Source organism: Hydractinia symbiolongicarpus, chromosome 11 (genome assembly GCF_029227915.1).
Source record: "Hydractinia symbiolongicarpus strain clone_291-10 chromosome 11, HSymV2.1, whole genome shotgun sequence".
Taxonomy (NCBI): domain Eukaryota; kingdom Metazoa; phylum Cnidaria; class Hydrozoa; order Anthoathecata; family Hydractiniidae; genus Hydractinia; species Hydractinia symbiolongicarpus.
This window is the reverse complement of record NC_079885.1, coordinates 17,724,620-17,744,585: the sequence shown is the minus strand read 5'-3', so window position 1 is coordinate 17,744,585 and position 19,966 is coordinate 17,724,620. Positions and strand designations below refer to the sequence as shown.

At 34.2% G+C, this 19,966-nt stretch overlaps 1 protein-coding gene across 1 annotated transcript in view; it reads right to left on the bottom strand.

Annotated features, from left to right (window-relative positions):
- Positions 1 to 12,309: 12,309 nt before the first annotated feature.
- LOC130613962 (uncharacterized) overlaps positions 12,310 to 19,966 on the bottom strand; it is a 31,508-nt gene continuing 23,851 nt past the window's right edge. The window contains exon 4 of the mRNA XM_057435341.1: positions 12,310 to 12,781. Within this exon, the coding sequence (XP_057291324.1) occupies positions 12,757 to 12,781 (25 nt within the window). The 3' untranslated portion in view covers positions 12,310 to 12,756. The remainder of the gene's footprint in view (positions 12,782 to 19,966) is intronic.

Genomic DNA, 19,966 nt, shown 5'->3' with positions numbered 1-19,966 from the left:
CATTGCATACAACCCTCCATGGAAATGTGCTAATAATAGCACTGTATGCTTGTACAATAATATATTTGATGACAGCAATGGTGATAATTATACATTTCGATGCAAAATACCGCGGTCAGACTGGATGTACACTGAAGAGTCATCGTATTCTATTGTTACTGAGGTTAGCATGTTAAATTTTTAAACAAGCTTTGGAATGAATTTAAAAGTGATTAAAATTCTGATCCTACTACCATTACCCACCAGAGAATTGAATCTTTCATTTTGCATGAAACATGAAAGAAAAGTTATTTTCTTGGAAAGAACCCACTTTAATTGCCACAGAATTGCCAGGTTGTTTTTGGAAACCACTATTTTTTTAATGCCATTGTGCCCCATTTTTGTATACCATTACATGATTGCTGCTAACAAAGACGCTTATGGTTTTGCTGGGATAATACTATTGACGAAATGTGGAATAATCATTTGATATTGATTTGCATTACAACTAGAAAAAAGGCTATGCTCACGAGTCTGATTTTTTAAAAGAGAGCTAAAACAAAAAATGGGAATATATTAATGTGAAATAAGACAAACTAGTGTGTTCCGTAAGTACTAGTTATGATTTGCTGAGTTAGTGAGCTACCCCATTTTACGGTAACAGATTCCCGGAAAAATAAATTTGCTTGCCATAGAGAAGCGCCCGCAGCCTCAACCACTGGGGTTTCTTATTAACACATATGTAAATATTAAAATTTAGAGTCTGGACAGATAACCTCTTCACTTGGAAACAGAACAGAATTGGAAAAAATACAATTCTTGATTATCTCGATAAGAGTTTTTAAACTCTGAAAACATTTTTGTCCATTGCAATAATGCATGATTTGAAAGGGAACAAAGTTCAAAATTTAAATTCCATATAAATCATGCACAAGTTAGTTTGCGCCAGGACAAATCAAATTTTGGAAATCAATAAAAAGTCATACCATTGTGCATCGTATGATCCACTAATCCCCTGCACTTTCCTATGGTTAAAATCGAACCCTACAAACTCTTCAGAGTATGGTAGTATGAAAACAGATATTTAATTTTGAACTAGTTTTCAAGTAAAAGAATGCATAGAGAAAAGCATAGTAAATTATATGCTTTTCTCTATGCAAAATGTAGGATAACACAAAACAAACTTTTACCATTTCGAACTTTCAGAACGTACTTTGTATGATAAATTTTAGTAATGATTAATAATCGCTCTGTTATTTGTTTGTGTGTTTACAAAGATAGAAGAAAGTTAACTCACAGACAAAAATACTGAATTTGATTTGCCTTGTAGCGTTTATGGTTTCTGATCACTAAGCTTTCTACGCATATGCGCCGAGACCCTTCCACCAACCATCAGTAAACATGTGTTTGATTAAAATTGCTTGTAAAACTGCTGTTATATCATACAAAAAATGTAAGAAGTAATGATTTGTTAAAAAAGATGTTTTTACCCAAATTACATTATCATTGCATTAAATTATTTTTTGTATGTGTACTATAAAATTAATGAATTATATGGTGGAACCTTCCTGGCTTTTGTGAAAAATGCATATGCTTTTCTTTCTGTTGCATAAAAAAAAATTGTTTTAAAATTTTATTTTTTATAATAATAAAAGTAGAGAGAATTTGTGACAAATAAGCGTAAGCATGTGTGTGAAAAGAAAAATTGGATGTTAGTAACGATTTTGGTTATAATGGTTGTTTTTACATATTATTAGTACATTCTGCTATAAGAAATGTTGAAAATTTGGTATAAAATTTAGAAAGTTAAAGCAATCTGAAAGTGCAAAAAAAAGTACTGTGATTGTTTTATCTTAAAAAAGGGCTAGCACAATTTATTTATTGTATGAATATTTAGTTTGGTTTATATTGTGAAAAAGAAAACTTGAAATATGTTGCAACATCTATATTTTTTGCTGGAATGGCTGTCGGAGCAATTGTTATTGGCTGGTTGGCTGACAAGTGAGAAACCTTAATAGCCTATTTGTAACATTTTGTAAGATTTTTTTTGGAGATTCTGTTTATCATTATATTGAATATACTATATACTAGATGACATAGGTTTTTAGGTTTAAATGTTTACACCAAACCCTCATTTGCTCTCTTTATACATACATTAAGATGATGTCATTTGACAGATACCATACAGTAGTCCTTTATATTTAGGTATGGTAGAGTGAAATTGATTATTCCTTGCACCATCATAGCTATTCTACTTGCATTTGCTAGTGCATTCTCTCCATCATATTGGATATTTGCTATATCAAGATTCATAATTGGTTTCTTAGCTCCTGGCATCAATGTGATGTTTTTTGTTATGGCTTCGGAAATAGTTGGGCCAAGGTTTCGTCCAGCTACAGGAATTACACTTTGGGTGTTCTTTACTTTGGCTCTTGTTCTTCTTGGCATTGTAGCATCAAATGTTCGAACATGGAAAATGTTAATGATATATTCAACAGCGCCTTATTTTATTTTGCTACCATTGATATTGTAAGTTAGCATTCACGCTTTAGTGTTTCTATATGTGGGGGAACTAGAATATCAGAGTTGTAATATTTTTTATTGTATTGTTATTGTTTTGAAAAATGATTATTTCATGGCTAAAGAAGTATACAGTTGTTCTCACCCTTATGTGCCTAGATTAGCTATGCTAAATATAAAGTGAAAAAAAATTCTTTTTAAAATACTTGATATATCATGAAATGAAAGGACATCCCTTCCAATTCAATTTTTTTCATGTTGGAAAAAAATTGCAGACATAAACAGGATATCTGCAATTTTGACTTGACAGATACAGATAAGGATAGGCATAAAGTGGTTTTCCTCAAATGCTCTAATCCTTTGTGACAATAGCCGGCATAGAAATTTCAAAATAATGCCTACATATTATTTATTTTGTTCATAAGGGGCTACGGAACGGCTGTTGGTTTTCAACTTCAGTGACTTACACGAAAGTCAAGCTAATGGTGGCGAAAAACAAAAATGGATATTTTTCCGGCATCTTTGTAATTTACAGACTCTAACATATAGATATATCTAGAATTTTTATCTTCTCCAGCCTTGGTCATGTTTTCATCCAGAATGAGTCTCGCTGAATTATTTCTTTGTAAAATGCTTTTCGAAAAAAAATATTGAACCAGCGAGCAAAGTGCGCTTGTCTGTTTATTGCACAGTACGCGTTTGCCGGTTTTTTAATGTGCGCGGGATATGCAGAATGTGAGCCCCTTCGTTCGTAGCCCCTTTAAATCTGAGAATGTTCGAATTTTGGAAAAACAAGGTATACAACCAAATCGGAATAAGCTATCCACCAGCCGCTATTTTCACTGGCTAACCCTTGTGTGATTTGGTCGCCTGCTTTGTTAACACATTAGTATGTTGAATTAGAATTGCAGAAGAAAAGTTTTAATTCAAATAATACAACTTTCTGTTTTTTATTATAACATGTTGTGGTTGTTTTTTCAGCTTTTTACCAGAATCAATTCGCTGGCTTCATGTAACTGGTCAATTAAAGAAAGCACAAGAAATAGTGAAACGCATTGCAAAAATAAATGGCAAGGATGTAAACTCTATCTATCTTGCTCCAATTAAAGTTGAAAGTCATAAAACAAATCCACTATTATTATTCTCAAGCACATCTATGACATTAAAATCTTTAAATATTGGCTTTGCATGGTGAGTCTAACAACAGCTGTGTTGCTTGTATCTGCATGTGTCATCTGCTGCCTAGAAAGTTAGAAATATGTACACACTGCTATTTTTGTTTTCTGGAGAGCCTGCTTTGCTCAAGAAACTGGATTGTTGGTCCATTCTGTTTTACTTTACGATTTGATACATTTTTACAGGTGTTTATACCGAAATGGTCATATTTCTTAATAGCTCAAAATTACTAAAAAAAGTTTTTCATATCAACTTATTATGTGAAAAAAAGCCATAATAGTTTGTTAAAATTGGTTGAGCATCCTCGTGTAATTTATAATCCAATCTTTCAGGATGGTGAACGGTTTAGTGTATTATGGAATTTCATTAACTATCAACAAACTGAGTGACCACATGTACCGTGATTATATTTTGTCGAGTTTGGTTGAATTGCCTGCAGCAATTATCGCAATTTTTAGTGCCATACAGTAAGTTTTTTTTTTGCACAAGATTTGTTTCAAAGAGATACTGTAACAGTCGCAAAGGTCACTGTGTTCCTTCTTAAAGAGATAAAGAAATTATAACGTTTTTTTGTGTTTATAAAAACACATTGTGAAGCATCTAAAATTCAAATGAGCACACCTATTATTTAAATCTATCTGACTGTAATGAGGATTTACTTATTTAGATCTCTGCGCTAGCGTGAATGCAAGTCTTGAAAATTGACAAACATTTTTTTACCCTGAAGCTATTTGAGTGAAGTGAAGTATTACCAAGGGTAATAAACCCAAGATTTCCCACAAGTTTAGAATTTATAGTGCAGTATCAATTTGAAATTCTCTATGCTTTAAATTTTTTTCCCGCATATGATATTGTATTTATCAGCCAAGGAATTAGAAATTCTGTGTTAAACATCAAATCTTTGTTCCAGGGATACTCAAGCAAATACTGTGTATCGGTATATATACATTTTTTTATGTCAATGAACGCATTTTATTTCATGTTAATAAACGCAAATAAATATGAAAGCACAAATAAAACACTTGCCGTGTGGTTTTTGCTATACCTGTGCCAAAATCTTCCTGAAAGTACTTGTTTTTACGTTAGCTTGTTGGCGAAATTTGGTTAGTTTTATGTATATACTTTGTACAATTGTATGTATTAAGTTGTTGTAAATTTAGCTAATGTGACATATCAATTTTATATACCACAAAGATCAATAGGTCAATTGGTTATTTTTTTAGTTTTGGCCGCAAAAGGACCACACAGATTCCGTTTTTAATAGGCGGGATATTATGCGCCGCTGTTCCCTTTGTGTCAGAAGATAATAAAGGTATTTTTTAATTCTTAATCTTTCCTACAGGTGACAATATGATGTACCAGACTATGTATTTTTCTTAAATTAAACATATTTCGTCATAATGTTGGCGCTAAATGTTGACGGTGACAGTGACCTTATTAATCACACTCCTGAGGAATCAAATTAAAGTCTTTGAATTGTACGCTCTGAATTGCCCAGGCAATCAAATAAAATTGAAGAATAAGGACCACTAACTTAGTGGACCACTAACTTAGACTTTCTGCACGAAATTTTCCCGGAAAACTCCTTCCAAAAGTGCTCTTCGAACTGGATTAACTATTAGGAGTTACTTAGAGAGCAAAAAAAATGTTTGCATACTTGTTGGAATGTGTCTCCCTTTTAACCATAGAAACATACAGAAAAATCATAGAATAACCATAGAAACATACAGAAAAACCATAGAATAACCATAGAAACATACAGAAAAACCATAGAATAACCATAGAAACATACAGAAAAACCATAGAGTAACCATAGAAACATACAGAAAAAGATTTAGAGCCCCATCTTTCCTAGTTGACTAACTTTCTTTGAACGGAATAAAATTTCCATTCCCACCTTAACTATTCTGATTTCGTAGTGATAAGAAAAATTATGCCGGCTTTCTTGGCTAAATTTGCGTGGGTCTAATATCTGCTTTGTTTTTAGATTTGGCGTATGTGCGCGTCATACTCGGCTTATCAGCAAAGTTCTTCTTAACTCTGTCGTATGATACAATTTACACGTGGACAGTTGAACTTTATCCAACACAAATACGGTAAGTACAAACAACATCTGAATGTTGCTGTTTTGGGGGATCTGGTGCTTGTACACGAACATTCTACAAAATTGAGATAAAATATATTGTAATATATTCATTTCAAGTATATATTTTTCGCCTTTAGTGCAATAAATTGTCCGTTTAATCCGTAGTAAAATAAAATGGTATATTTGAACCAATGTACACACATCCATGTAGCAGCAACATCAGGGAGAAGCGGTAACATTAGTAACAATAAACAAGTAATATAGCTGTGTAACACATTCCATTGCATATAATTCAACATAGCTGGTCCTATGCAATGCTCTGGAAAAACAAAGATATTTATTTAAAAAGTTATTTGTCTTTGTGCTAAAAACAACGATAAACTACTATGCCAAAAACCGCGCAAATTAATACCGATAGAAATCCTCGGAATAACATTCGCGAATATAATACCGGTAAAATTACATAATTCTTCGCGATATGAAGAGTAGCCAATATTAAATGCTTTCTTTTTCATATTAGAACTGAAGCTATGGGTTACGTGCAAATCACGAGTCGTGTTGGTGCAATGATCTCTCCCTGGGTTTCTGATTGGCTAGGTATCGTACACGATCGCTTGCCTTATGCTGCAATGGGTGCACTAGCTGTTATGGCTGCTCTTTTTCTGTATTTTTTACCGGAAACAAAAGGTGAAGCTACTGCTGAGACGTACCAAGAGGAGGAGGGTGAAGTCGGTCAGGAGTTAAGTTTAGTTGCAGAAGAGGCATTGCCAGCTAGTGTCTAACGTTGGTTTACTGTTATCTGCAATCATTATCTGCAATCATTGTCAGCAATCATTGACAGCAATCATTGTCAGCAATCATTGTTAGCAATCATTGACAGCAATCATTGTCAGGAATCATTATATGCAATCATTGTCAGTAATCATTGTCAGTAATCATTGACAGTAATCATTGTCAGCAATCATTATCAGCAATCATTGTCAGGAATCATTATATGCAATCATTGTCAGCAATCATTATCAGCAATCATTGTCAGCAATCATTGTCAGGAATCATTATATGCAATCATTGTCAGCAATCATTGACAGCAATCATTGTCAGCAATCATTGACAGCAATCATTGTCAGCAATCATTGTCTGCAATCATTGTCAGCAATCATTATCAGCAATCATTGTCAGCAATCATTGTCAGCAATCATTGTCAGGAATCATTATCTGCAATCATTGTCAGCAATCATTGACAGCAATCATTGTCAGCAATCATTGTTAGCAATCATTGACAGCAATCATTGTCAGCAATCATTGACAGCAATCATTGTCAGCAATCATTGTCAGCAATCATTGTCAGCAATCATTGTCAGCAATCATTGTCAGCAATCATTGTCAGCAATCATTGTCAGGAATCATTATATGCAATCATTGTCAGCAATCATTGTCAGTAATCATTGTTAGTAATCATTGACAGTAATCATTGTCAGCAATCATTATCAGCAATCATTGTCAGCAATCATTGTCAGCAATCATTGTCAGCAATCATTGTCAGCAATCATTGTCAGGAATCATTATATGCAATCATTGTCAGCAATCATTGTCAGTAATCATTGTCAGTAATCATTGACAGTAATCATTGTCAACAATCATTGTCAGCAATCATTGTCAGCAATCATTACCAGTAATCATTGACAGCAATCATTGACATTTATTAGCAAATTTATTAATTGTGTATATATTGTGTGTATATATATTTACATATATTTTCTCATTTGTATGAATTCCTATTTTGTTGAAGGTAAAATATTTATTTTGTAGTATTTTTTCTTAATATTATAATTTTTTAAATGTTGCTTATAAGCGTTAAAAATATTATTTTTATATAATTTGTAATTTTTGTATTGTTTTATACCTTTTTAATATTGTTTGTTATAGTTTATTTATAGTTGAATCGAAGACTACCAAAAAATTTTACTTTTTTTTACAATACAAAAGTATGAATATTTTTGTTGTAAAAATTAAAGATTGATGGCAATGGTGACACGAATTGATAATGGCGCGCATTAGAATTGAAAGGTAAAACAATTTTTTTCCTCCATGCTGAATGTAACATTTTAAACCATGCCATGCATTTGATGATGAGGTTAAGAACAGTAATGTGTGGAATTTTGTTGAATGTTTTTTTATTGCAGTATAGTTATATCCTTGGACATATTTACTATTTACTATATATTAACTAAAGTCTGTTTTGTGTTTTCTCTGTTATTAAGATTATATCGTATGTATTTTTCGTTGACAATTATATTTTTCGAACTTAGCTTTTGAAGATGATAATTTCGTTTGTCTTTTGCGATTTCTATTTCAATGCTCATACAGTGTCAAAAAAAACCCGTTAAAGTTTATTTCTGCGACAATTAGACAGCTTATATATTTTTGAAATTGTTCTTCTATTTATTAGTTTATGTTTTTGCAAATGAAGTAAGAAAACGTTTCTTGGAAAAAAAAACTAAATCAGACGTTTTCTAATTTTAATTTTTTTTGGTGTGCGGTCTTTTATAGTGACCGATTATTTATTTTGTTATGCGCTGTTCTGTATTTTGATACGAAAACGAATCACTCATAACTGCTTGTGAAAGGAAATACATTATATTTGTTGACCTGTCGACCGCGAAAATTTAAAAGAATTCACTCTTCTCTTTTAAATGTTTGGAAGAAATATAATATTCATGGCGTGTCCTACGCCTCTAAAGGAATAACTTTTATATAAAACAATTGTACGGTGGTCATGTCTCTTTCATCTCTGTGCTTACAAAAACTTCAATAATTGTATTGTTGTCATAGAAATGTAACAAATAAATGCAATGGAGCAGAAAAAGTTAATCATATTCTACATTCAATGCGCATGTTTTATTTTGGCATTTCTCTTTAATTTAATTGTATTTGGTGGTGGTGTGTGGTGGACGCTGGAACAAGACGGTTATAAATTGACGTTCACCTTGTGGAAGATATGTTCCTCTTATCTTCATCACGAAAGATGTTTATCTACCACCGAAGGAAATTTAACTGAATCAGGTTTTTGGTTTGTTTGTTTGTTTGTTTGCCCATCCGTCCGTCCGTCCGTTCGTCATCATTTTGTGCTAAGGAGTTTATTTAAATCGTATCATCATAATTTTGCGTTTTTTTTGTTGTTTTTTCTAGCAAAATTAACTACTTAAATAATTTCATGAAATTAACGCGATCATTTGTCCAATTTCCCACAGATATGTGTGGGGAGTTTGGACAAATATGTGTGTAATATAATGTGGTTTAAAAGACGGTGTTTTTAAAGGTATGAAAATCACTGCACTGCATTAATTTCGTGATTGAATGTTGTTCAGTCTCCGAAATTACCATGACAGATGTCTCTAACTCGACTCTCCCTAATTCAAGTATCTCCATTGTCAAACATATTTTAAATTATCTCTGTAGTTTTACTATGAACCGTGTAAACTAGCTATTATATCGTCATCGATTTTGGTTTGTTTGACTATTAGGTTAACAATGTGACCCTAACAATAAGAAGGCGCGGGGGCAAGCTTAGCAAAGGTTCGCTTACCTGAGTTGGTGGCGAGTATTGTAAATAGTGACATTGTTTCTTTTGTTTCTATTCCTCAGTTTGTGCAAAATTATTTTACAAAGAAATTACGTGACAAAAAAAGTAACACGAACTCTTTTTTCTTAGTGGTTGTTGCTGTGCAAGTGTGTTTGGGGATCGTTCTTGTGTTAAGTTTGGCCGTCGCAGTGTTGCTTGGCCTGTACTTTCTCTCGTTAAGGAAAGATGAAACAGATGACCATTGGTTGGTTCCAAGATCGATCCTGATGCTTCTCTTGGGTGAGCAACTTTTTATTAGTTGTGTTGTGAACTGATTTGCATTTGGTGGGCATACTTTATTCGGAGAAACTTTTGCGAGAGAAACTCTTTTGGTCTTTTTCGCAAAAATTTGTCTCGCGAAACTTTCAAAATTGGCCATTCGCGAAAGTTTATCCACTAAAAATTCCAAAAAAAAAATCAAAAAAAAATTGCTGGTTTTAAAGGTTAATTCTTGACTCCCCCTCACTTGGCTCGTCCTCCCAATATAAAAGGAGACAACTGGCGCTGGGAATGAGGTTTGAATAAACTTAGAAATAAACAAAAACAATAATGCTTCAAACGTATGTATTTTAAAAATTAATCTGGACGCCGTTTGCAGAATTGATGAAGAGGAGCGGAATGCTTATAACAGAGTTACACTGGCGAAGAAGACGATGACGACGATGCGTGGGAGCCGGAAGAAGACGAGCCTAGAAATGTGTTTGATCTGTTTTGTGATTTTGACGATGGACCAATTTGTAAATAGAAGTTTTTACATACCATAAGAAAGAAAATAAAATCGTTAAAAAAACCCCTTCTTTTCTTTTTCGATCATGAGAAATATAGGCCACTTTTTTATAAAAACATAAAAAATAAGTTCAAAATCACAAATCGCAAAAGTTTATGTCGCCAAAACTTTCCAATTGAAAATTTTTTCAACTTGTAGATTCGCGAAAATTTAGCCAAAAAAATTCGCGAGTTTTTGGACTCGCGAAAGTTTCTCTCGCGATAGTTTCGCCGAATAAGGTACCTTTTGAAATAACTTCAACAAGAAACTGCCTTTGGTTTTATGAGTTCCTAACTTAACATGGTAACTTCCTGGTGTACGATGTGTTTGAAAATTAAGTCATTCGGAATGGCGACAGAAATAGCACCTGCACTGTATTATTTGTTATTTGATTATATATTTTGTTTTTTAGAAATGTTTCTGTTAGTCTGTATAGCGCATGCGCATCACTGCCCGCCCTGTTATTTTGTTGACGATCAAAAGATGCCGACCAAGTTGTCATGGGGATGGGATATGACATTGACGTCGTTTATTTTTCTTCTGTTTCCATGTGGCGTTCACGTGTTAGAGTGTTTTTTGACGTGGCGTGACCATCGCACTAAAGTGTGAATACTTTTAAACATTTGTTGTTCCAAACGCGAATGATTTGCACAGAACGTTTCATAAATCTATTCTTTACTAATCGCAGACCTGCTATCTGCTATCTTTAAGAATTAAATGCGATATAATTTTTGAAATTCTCTATAACTTTATATGCAGTTAAAAAGTGCTTTTCAAACAAAAGAAACATTTGGTGTTACAAACATGCAGAATTGTCGGATTCTTCGTCAAAAGTTATATTTTGGTTGCAGGGGTGAATCAATATATTAATTCCTGCGTAAGGCTCAAAAATCTATATTATCTATTTCGAGTAGTTAAGTAAAAGAACTTCCCAATTATCACAACACAATAATGTTTGCAAATTTTCAAATAATTTTATTGGTTAACATTTTTTTTGCATTTCGCTATGTGGAACAAGAATAGTGAACCAACATGATGACGAGTATTGATTGACGCAATATGACACAACTGAGATGAAATACTCTGAGGCTTTCTTAGCTTTATGTCATCTCGTAGTTTTTGATATATTAGTCTGCTTTGTATTAGTGAATGCGAGTTGTTGAATGAATGGGAGTTGTTTACAGCTGTAAACAACTCCCATTAAAAGCTTCGACATCTCTTTGATTGCTAATATTTTCAACACAGTTACTTTTTTAACTGCTGCTTAAATGTGCAGTAGGTTTAGGAGTAGGAAATCTAAACGCCCACCCATGTAGTACAACAACTTTTAGATAAAATATACTTAATTCAAATTTTTTTTAATGTATTAATGTATATAAGTAATTTTTGTAAGATTAAATGATAGAAAAATATTTGTGCGTGACTTTTTCTCTCATCAGCACATTCGCAGTTTGGTTAAAACTTGGCGACAGGCTTACGAATAATTTAGAAGATAACAAGAAAGGGGTTAGACAATTAAGAATTTCTTCATGTGCAACATGGTTAACCTGTACTAAGCTCTCCAGCCCACAGTGGCAATTAATTTTTAAACTTTCTCGGGAATCACGCTTGTACGGATGTGCAACACTGTTTATCTTGACTAACTAGCTCAGGCCTGTGTTAGCAATGGACTGTTTCTTATGTTGTGTTCTTTTGTTTTTATTTAAACAGTGTCTGCGAGAAAGTTTTTTTCGCCTGTGCAACACGGTTTAAAATAAAATGATAGTTAACCGATTGTTTTTGCTATGATGTTTCATCAAGAACAATTATTTTGCATATTTCGGACACGTGATTAATCTGATTTCCCGATTTTTTCAGATTTTACCCGATAATGGAAAAAAACGGAATTCCGGGCATTTTTTTATGCGATCTGTGTGAAAACCAGAAAATATGTTAACAACTTTTATTTAGCTTTCAGAAACTTCAAACAGAAAGTAAAAATTCGCTCTAAAACTAAAGTAAATGAATTTTAAGCAGATAGTGGCATTTTGGATAAATTTCCAGCTTTTGATGACGTCACAGAAAATGTGCTGACGCAAGCAAAAATTTATTGCTGCCAAAATGCCGGACAAATTTTGATTGATTTGATTTGATACCTTTATTTAGAGTCGATAAAATATACAATGTTGTATCAAAGGTATTATAATAAAATAAAATGAAATAAAATTTAAACTACCATTTCCTGCCCGAAATTATTCATCAATTAAATGAGATAATAATTTCTGGGAGGGAAGATGGTTAGCCTACTAAGACTAATTAAGATCGACTAATTAAAATATAATTAAAATATAAAAGAAAAAAATAACTCTAATTTATATAACCTAAACATGGTATATAGGTAGCACATAGACAGCATTTGCAGTGTAGACTATCGAACTGCCATATCTTATTGGAGAAAACGCTAAAAGATGTCTAACTTTTCACTGCCACTGGAACACTGTCCCATAACTGAGCACGAACATGAGAAGCAGACTGTAGACCAAATCTTGTAGATCTAATTCTGTTTCTCACAATAGCGCACCCCCTATAGGGTAAACCCGGCGTTTTATTATAATATCCGCTGTGTCTTCAAGTTGTTGCGACGGGTGAATTCCTATCATCAAAAGCAAAAAAAGAGTAAAGCATTTCACAAAAGATAATTTTACCTAAAAATCTTCTAGGTATATTATTTACTTCAAATAAATGAAAACAAAATTAATTTGAATCAATTATTTGATAACATCTATAACAAATACAATAATCGATGATCTAACAAACTTGTTACAAATATAATCTGCTGTATTTGCTTTTAAAAATAAACTTACATAACGTAAGTAATTTTACAGATTGTTTGCATTAAGATACTGGAGATAGCTGTCCTCTTCATCTACCTTATATCTAGCACCCATATACTTGTTGTTAGCTTTTGCGTGTCTATGAACGGCCTGACAGAGACCACCTCTAATACCACGTTCTACGAACAGAAGCATATCCATATCATGCATCAAATCTAGCTTAATCTCGGTCTTTTTCAAACACGCCTGCCAGGCTAATCCCGGAGCAGTGTAAAAATGTGAAGGATCTAGTTTATAGTTTGTTATGTATGTTTCCCTAAAAGTCTCAAAAACATCAGCAAGCAATAGAACATCTGTCTTGAGGTAGATATCATGATAAACACCCATATTTTCAACTTTCATGTCTTTCCATACCTTTTGAGCATGCTCATAGTCAACATCACTGATACCACTCATGTTCAACTTGCTATAAATATCATCTTTCGCCGGAAGTTTAGTTTCATCAAACCTATCGAATGAATCAACATATTCATATGGATAAACTCCTTTTCTTCTCATTATTTTAAATTGCTCATCATCATTGAAGAATTTTCGAAGATTTTTACACTGATAATCAGATAGATTGTTTACCAACTTATCCAGGCTACTAGCCATGAAACGAACCGAATCGATGAATCTCAGCTGTATCTTTTTGACTTTAGTATCTCCATTTTTGTCAATGTATTCACCCACCTTAACATCCAATGAGAAAGAGATATATTTCTCTTTATTTTCAGCGATGACGCTCATATTTTTTTTTCCATACTGCTTGGCTAATTCTTTGATAAATAGATGTGCATCATATCCGCTAAGATTATGGAAGACGATTGGGATGTATTTAGGTACTTTATAACAGATATTACATTCCCGATGGGCAGCTCCGCCAAACTTACCGTAAAATGACAGTGATCTCTAACTTTGATGTTATTTTTGTCATCAAATTCTTTCATGCAAATGTGGCATTTAGTGGCATTTTCATGGCTATCACGTTCTTCTTTTGTCAGAGGAGTCATTGCTTTCTTGGGAAACATGTTATACAACCTTTTCGCCTCAGAAACTGTATGATTCACAAAGCGTAAAACACAGACTTCACCGCGGTAAAGCGTCAGAGGGTCTGAAACTTTACCATGAGCATATTTGCTATAACAACAGAAACCCGTGGGAACTTGTTTCCTAACTTTCTCAGTGGATGATCCGCATTTTGTCTCTTCTTCAGACAACTCTTTTGTGAAAGCTTCGAAATCAGCATACATGATAAATGGGGCTTTGAGCTGATACTGACCCTTATTAAAATTAACAGTGCTACCCTCTTTAGGGAGTTGAATCTTAGTGGCATCGTTATTCTTGCAATATTCAAAGTGTTCATCTCGGCTTTCCTCACTATTAAAACCATAGAGACTATTTAAGCAATAATGCTCTTTATGTGCATGTTTCGAGTTGACCTTACCTAATACACCGCTCAAGTTCTTTACGGCTATATAATGCCTCTTTTCCTTCTCACACAGTAAAAACAAAACAACCGTTTCTTTGCGATCAAGATGCTTCGACTTACGGCACATATAGACACCTTCTACCCCGTCTTTTGTCAAAACATGCACAGCGATATCAGGGTTTTTTCTTTTAAACAAATCTATTTTATTTAGCGCCATTGGGAAAGATAGACCATCCCAGTTATACTTATCATGTCTCTTAAGGTTTGAGATTCGTTCAGGATTATATTTTATTTGCTTGTGGTTAAGTGCAGCGATAATCGCCCACCTGAAACACTCATCATCTTCTTCATTTTTAGGGTTGATTATCGATTTCTTACCGCTGAAATTCTTAGGTAGCGGCAAGTAAGAGCTGCCTCTCGCTAATTTTAGCTTGTGAAAGTCTACATCAATATTTAAAATTTTATCGATAACAAAGCCGGATTGGGGTAACGCAGGGTTTTCAATCTGCTCGATTATCTTTTTGAACATATTATTAGCAACATTAGATATATCGTTTTCATTGTGAATTGTTTCCATATAGCTATTGAACGCCTTATCAACATAGATTGTCGCTTCAGGATTGGATAAATCCTCCTTTCTCCATTTGATCCACACAGTTGCTTGAATTTTTATTGATTTTTTGTTTTTGAGTTCCCTCTCAATCAGATCAATTAGGATGGGTCGAACCTTTTTGAGAAACAAATCAACATCCTTTTTTCCATCTGAGTTTATCTTGAACCTTTTGTAAGAACCATTAAACGCCGTTTCAATAGGAGTAAATTCTTTTTCCTCTTTTTCTTTTTCCTCCTCTTTCTCTCCCCTATCCTTTTTATATAAACCGAGAACCTTATCCTTCATGGTTCTGAAAGCTTTTTCTCCTTATTGGCCTTGGGTACATGATTTACTAACCATTCTCTCCATTCATTCAACTTACTTTTTACCTGAGGTCTATTTTTTGTCATTTCTTGCTGCTCAAACAAATCCATGTCTTCTTGGCTAGGAATAATTGTGACAGGTTGGCCATTCCTCATCGGTCTAGGCGCTGGCACAGGTCTAGTAGGTCTAGGCGCTGGCACAGGTCTGGTGGGTGATAATAATTCGATCAACTCAGCCCTTCTGAGTTTTGAGTAGCCATGTAGGCCGCGTTCTCGGCTTTTTCGGTAACGGTATTTCGCGTTAATTCAACAACAGTTTTTTGAGAAGCCATAGTGGTGATATGTTTGTGATATATTATTACGATTATAACTCTTTAAGATCTTTTTCACTTTTTCCACCATCGGGTTTTGTTACTCGCATTAAGTAACAAACAAGCGAGGTCAATTTCATTTCATCTTTTTGGAAGCCCTCTTCTCATTGTAACGTTTTTGACGGCTGAGATATCTCTCTCTGTTGTTTTGAATCCAGGTTGAGATGTATTTAATCCAAGCTTGTTGAGTATCAGGATCAACAATATAAGATGGATCCTTATCAATCTTTTCAAGCACATCAATCAATTTAGCTTTAGTCATTAGGGAAATATATTATATTTTTCGTGACGCACATAATTTTCGTAGCGCCTTAACTTTCAGTGATTTAAAGTCTGATACGAGAGTATCGCGGTGTAATTCGGGTTTATTAGCCATCTTTATTCCTTATATATAATCAATAAAATACGTTTAAGGCATTTTTGTCGTGCTACATCATAACAAAAATGAGCTAAATAAAGGTGTGCATAAATAAAAAAATGTCAAACTCTAAACTTCAAGAGATTTACTATCAACCTCAAAATTTATGAAAAGGACAAAAGGCTGTTCAGAATTTAAGAGGATTCGGCTTCAAGGCAAAAGAGATTAAGTGGCTATCAAAACAAGCATTTTGGCAAGTACATTTACCTGCTCCAAAACATGCTGAAAGACCTCATTATAATGTGACTACTCCTAATGATTTACATCAATTCGATTTATTGTACATGCCTGGTGACATATTGTATGGTAATAAATATAAGTACATTTTGTCTGGAATCGATGCTGCTTCCAGATACAAAGTAGCCCGACCTTTGAAGACTAAGAAAGCCAAAGAGGTTGCTGCTATGATTGAGGATATCTACGAGGCTGGACCATTAACTTATCCGAAAACTTTCCAATGTGATAATGGTTCAGAATTCAAAGCAGATGTATCAAAATTGTTGGAGAAGCATAAGGTTGAAATTAAAAGAGCGACTACGAAATATAAGCATACCCACACAGCTTTTGTTAAGGCGTTGGACAAGATACTTGCTGAAAATTTATTCAAAATACAAGATGCTCAAGAACTAAATGATTCAGAAAAGGTATCATCTACATGGGTTAAGCATTTATATAAACTGATTGATAGGTTAAACGATACAAAGACGCAGATGATAGGTATGAAACCAAAAGATGCTATTAAAATGAAAGAGGTGCCTCTTGCTAAACGAGAGAATTATCCGCCTGAAATAAAATTACCTCAAGATGGCTTTTATAGTTATTTATTACAACCAGGTGAAGAACATGATGATGAGCGAAGACAAGCAACCGATAGAATATGGTCAAAAAACACATATAGATTGCATAAGGTAATAGCGCAACCTGGTAACCGTGTAGTGTACTATGTTCAAGATGGACCTAGACGAGCTTTTGTAAAAGAAGAATTGATGTTAATACCTGAAGATACAGAATTACCTCCTAATTATGTGCAAGGTTGGTGAAAAAGTGGCGATTCATAAAAAGTGTCTTTACTTGTTTCTAGTAAAGATGATTGTGATTTTGTCTTGCAGGGTTTAGCGCCACATAATGTCATAATTAAAAAACTGGCTTTCATGATTCTTTTGAGAATTCTCGATACCTTTTGATCAGACAAAGGCTTCCCTAGAGTCCCAACTATAATCTTTTAATTCAATGCAAAGTTTTGAGGGTAACCAAGTCTTATATATATTTCCTTTTATGTCTTGGAACTCTGCATATATAGCTGTTCCATAACCAGCTTTAGACGCAGGTGTGTCTATCACACTCACAGATTTAACAAGGTAAATCACGTTTTCAGGTAGCTCTCTCCATTTTATTCCATGTTTTGTCAAATGTTTCAGCTGTTGGAAATTCCATTGTTTGTTTCGGTTATATATATGCGATTATATCTCTTTATACCACTTTCAATTATAAATTTTTCAAATAGCACATAAAATATATGAATGGTACACAAGCACACATTACGAACTTTGTTCTGGATTTAACGTCTTTTTTAGATTTTGAATTTCCACCATTAAACTTTTCTTAAACTGACTGCGTGTTTCACTCTCCATCTTTCTATCTGTTGTGGTCATCTTTTCTAAAGTTTCGTAGTATATACCACCTAGAGCTTGAAATTCTTTGTGGGTAATCTTTCCATCATTCAATGCTTTTGCGATGGTGGTTTCAAACACAGCAATCGCAGACGTTACAACATCATATAATTTCATGGCTTTGTCGAGTTTCTTTTGGTATTTTTTAATCAACGCTATGATAATGCTAGCGGAAATAGAGCCGGCTAGGGCCACGCCACCTAATCCAACAGAAATGGGAATTCCAATAAGAGTAGCGCCTGTTGCTATTGAACCAATACCAGAGCTAATGGTTAAAGCGCTTGAGCTGACATTTAAAAGCATTAATCGGTGTAGTGCCTTGTTGTATTTCTCATATTTGGTATTGAATTTGTTTTTTAATTTTATCAACTCTTAAAGTTGAGAATTTACAATACTTGTGTTAAACTTGTCTTGCTCACTCGAATACTCGGGAGCAGTGGGTAACTTTGGATAAATTTTAAAACTCATTTTTATTTTAGAGTTAAATTATCTAAAAAAAACTACCCTCTAAATAAATAAATAAAATGGCAGACATTGACATTAACCCTTTTGGTGAACATGGAAAACCTGATGAAGGTACCGATGAAACGCTTCCTCTCATACCCACTGGAGACCGTACGGGTGTACAAATACATACATCAGGCGAAAAGGAAACATCATTCGGAGGTCTCAGTCAGAATACTAGAGTTTTGCAGGAAATAGTTGAAGGGCTGTATGATAAATTATCTGAAAGATTCCAGCCAAAACCCGAGGTGTTATATACTGACCTGTTTGAAATTAGAGATGGTGAACTATACTACAAAGACAGTAGCAAACCATTGACAAACAATGGAAGACTAAGGGCTACTGATACTATAGCAGAAATATTAGGCAAAATAAGGCTGCGTAATTTAGGGTTTGATATACCTAAAAATAAGTTGTCTGCACGACAGGCGGCTAGGCTAAACAAAATACAAGAAGAACTACCCTCATCATCTAAAATAACAACAGCAAGTGATGTAGAATTAGAAGCTATATCTGGGGATGTGGTAAACGGTACGGAAGATTTATTTTCATTGGTCAAACAAAAATCTGTAGATCATGAATCAACTCAGACTGATGATCTATTTGAATATCCTATGCGTGAATTGTTAGGATTGAGTAGATCATTGAGAAACATACGAGGAAGTCTTCGGGATGAAGTTGCAAAAAAGGTTCAGCTCGAACAGCATAATGACAGAGAAAAAAACAAGTTGGAAGAGATGGAAAACACACCAAATATGACCGAGGAACAATCAAAATGAAGCGAAAGAAAGGTTGAAATGTTTGTAAAATGAGTTGAAAGGTCGACAAGAGATTATCGATATTCTCAAAGGTAAACTTAACAGTCAAATAACAAGCATCAAGGAGACGATTACTAAACTCCTTGACAAGGATACTACATTGAGTGAAGAGATACGAACACTACTCCGTGAATAAGGTATCACTGTTGTTAGCATATTAACAGCGTTTGGTATGGCTATTGGTGTCCTTGTGGAAGCTTTATTACCTAGAGGTGGTGGGTCAACAAGTCAATCACAAAATCCTAACAAAGGTAATGATAAAAAGGACTGTGCAAAGGAATGGATAAAAAACAAGTTGGAGGCGTTGGGGTCTCTCCTGGGAAGGCTGGCAGGTAAGGCCGCTGCGGCTCTACCGGGCATATTAGGATCCATCGTGTCATGGATACTCAATCGAGCGAAAGAAGTGGTAGGTTGGTTGAGTCAAAACCTGTGGGCTTTGGTAGTTGGAATCGGAGGTCTGATATACACCTATCTCATGACAAAGCGTTAATGCTCCTACGGCTTATATGTTACATGAGACATGTTTTTGCTCCCCATGTTTATCTTTCAAAATACCACACAATTCCGCCAATTCCGATCATACTCAAAGTAATACATGCCAATTCCCTTTCATGTTGATCCTGACTCGGTGTATAAAAGTCGCCCAATACAGGTTCCCTTGGTAAAGGTTCAAGTTTATCTCCAAACACTCTGCTATATTCGCGCATTGCATCGTTTAATTCTGTGAATTTTGAACCGGCCTTCTTTTCGAGCCTGAGCTGCTTATTGATAAAGTCTATTCTCTCTTGTCTTTTTTGTTGCCATAAAACCTGGGCTTTTTGTAATTTGTTTGTTTGT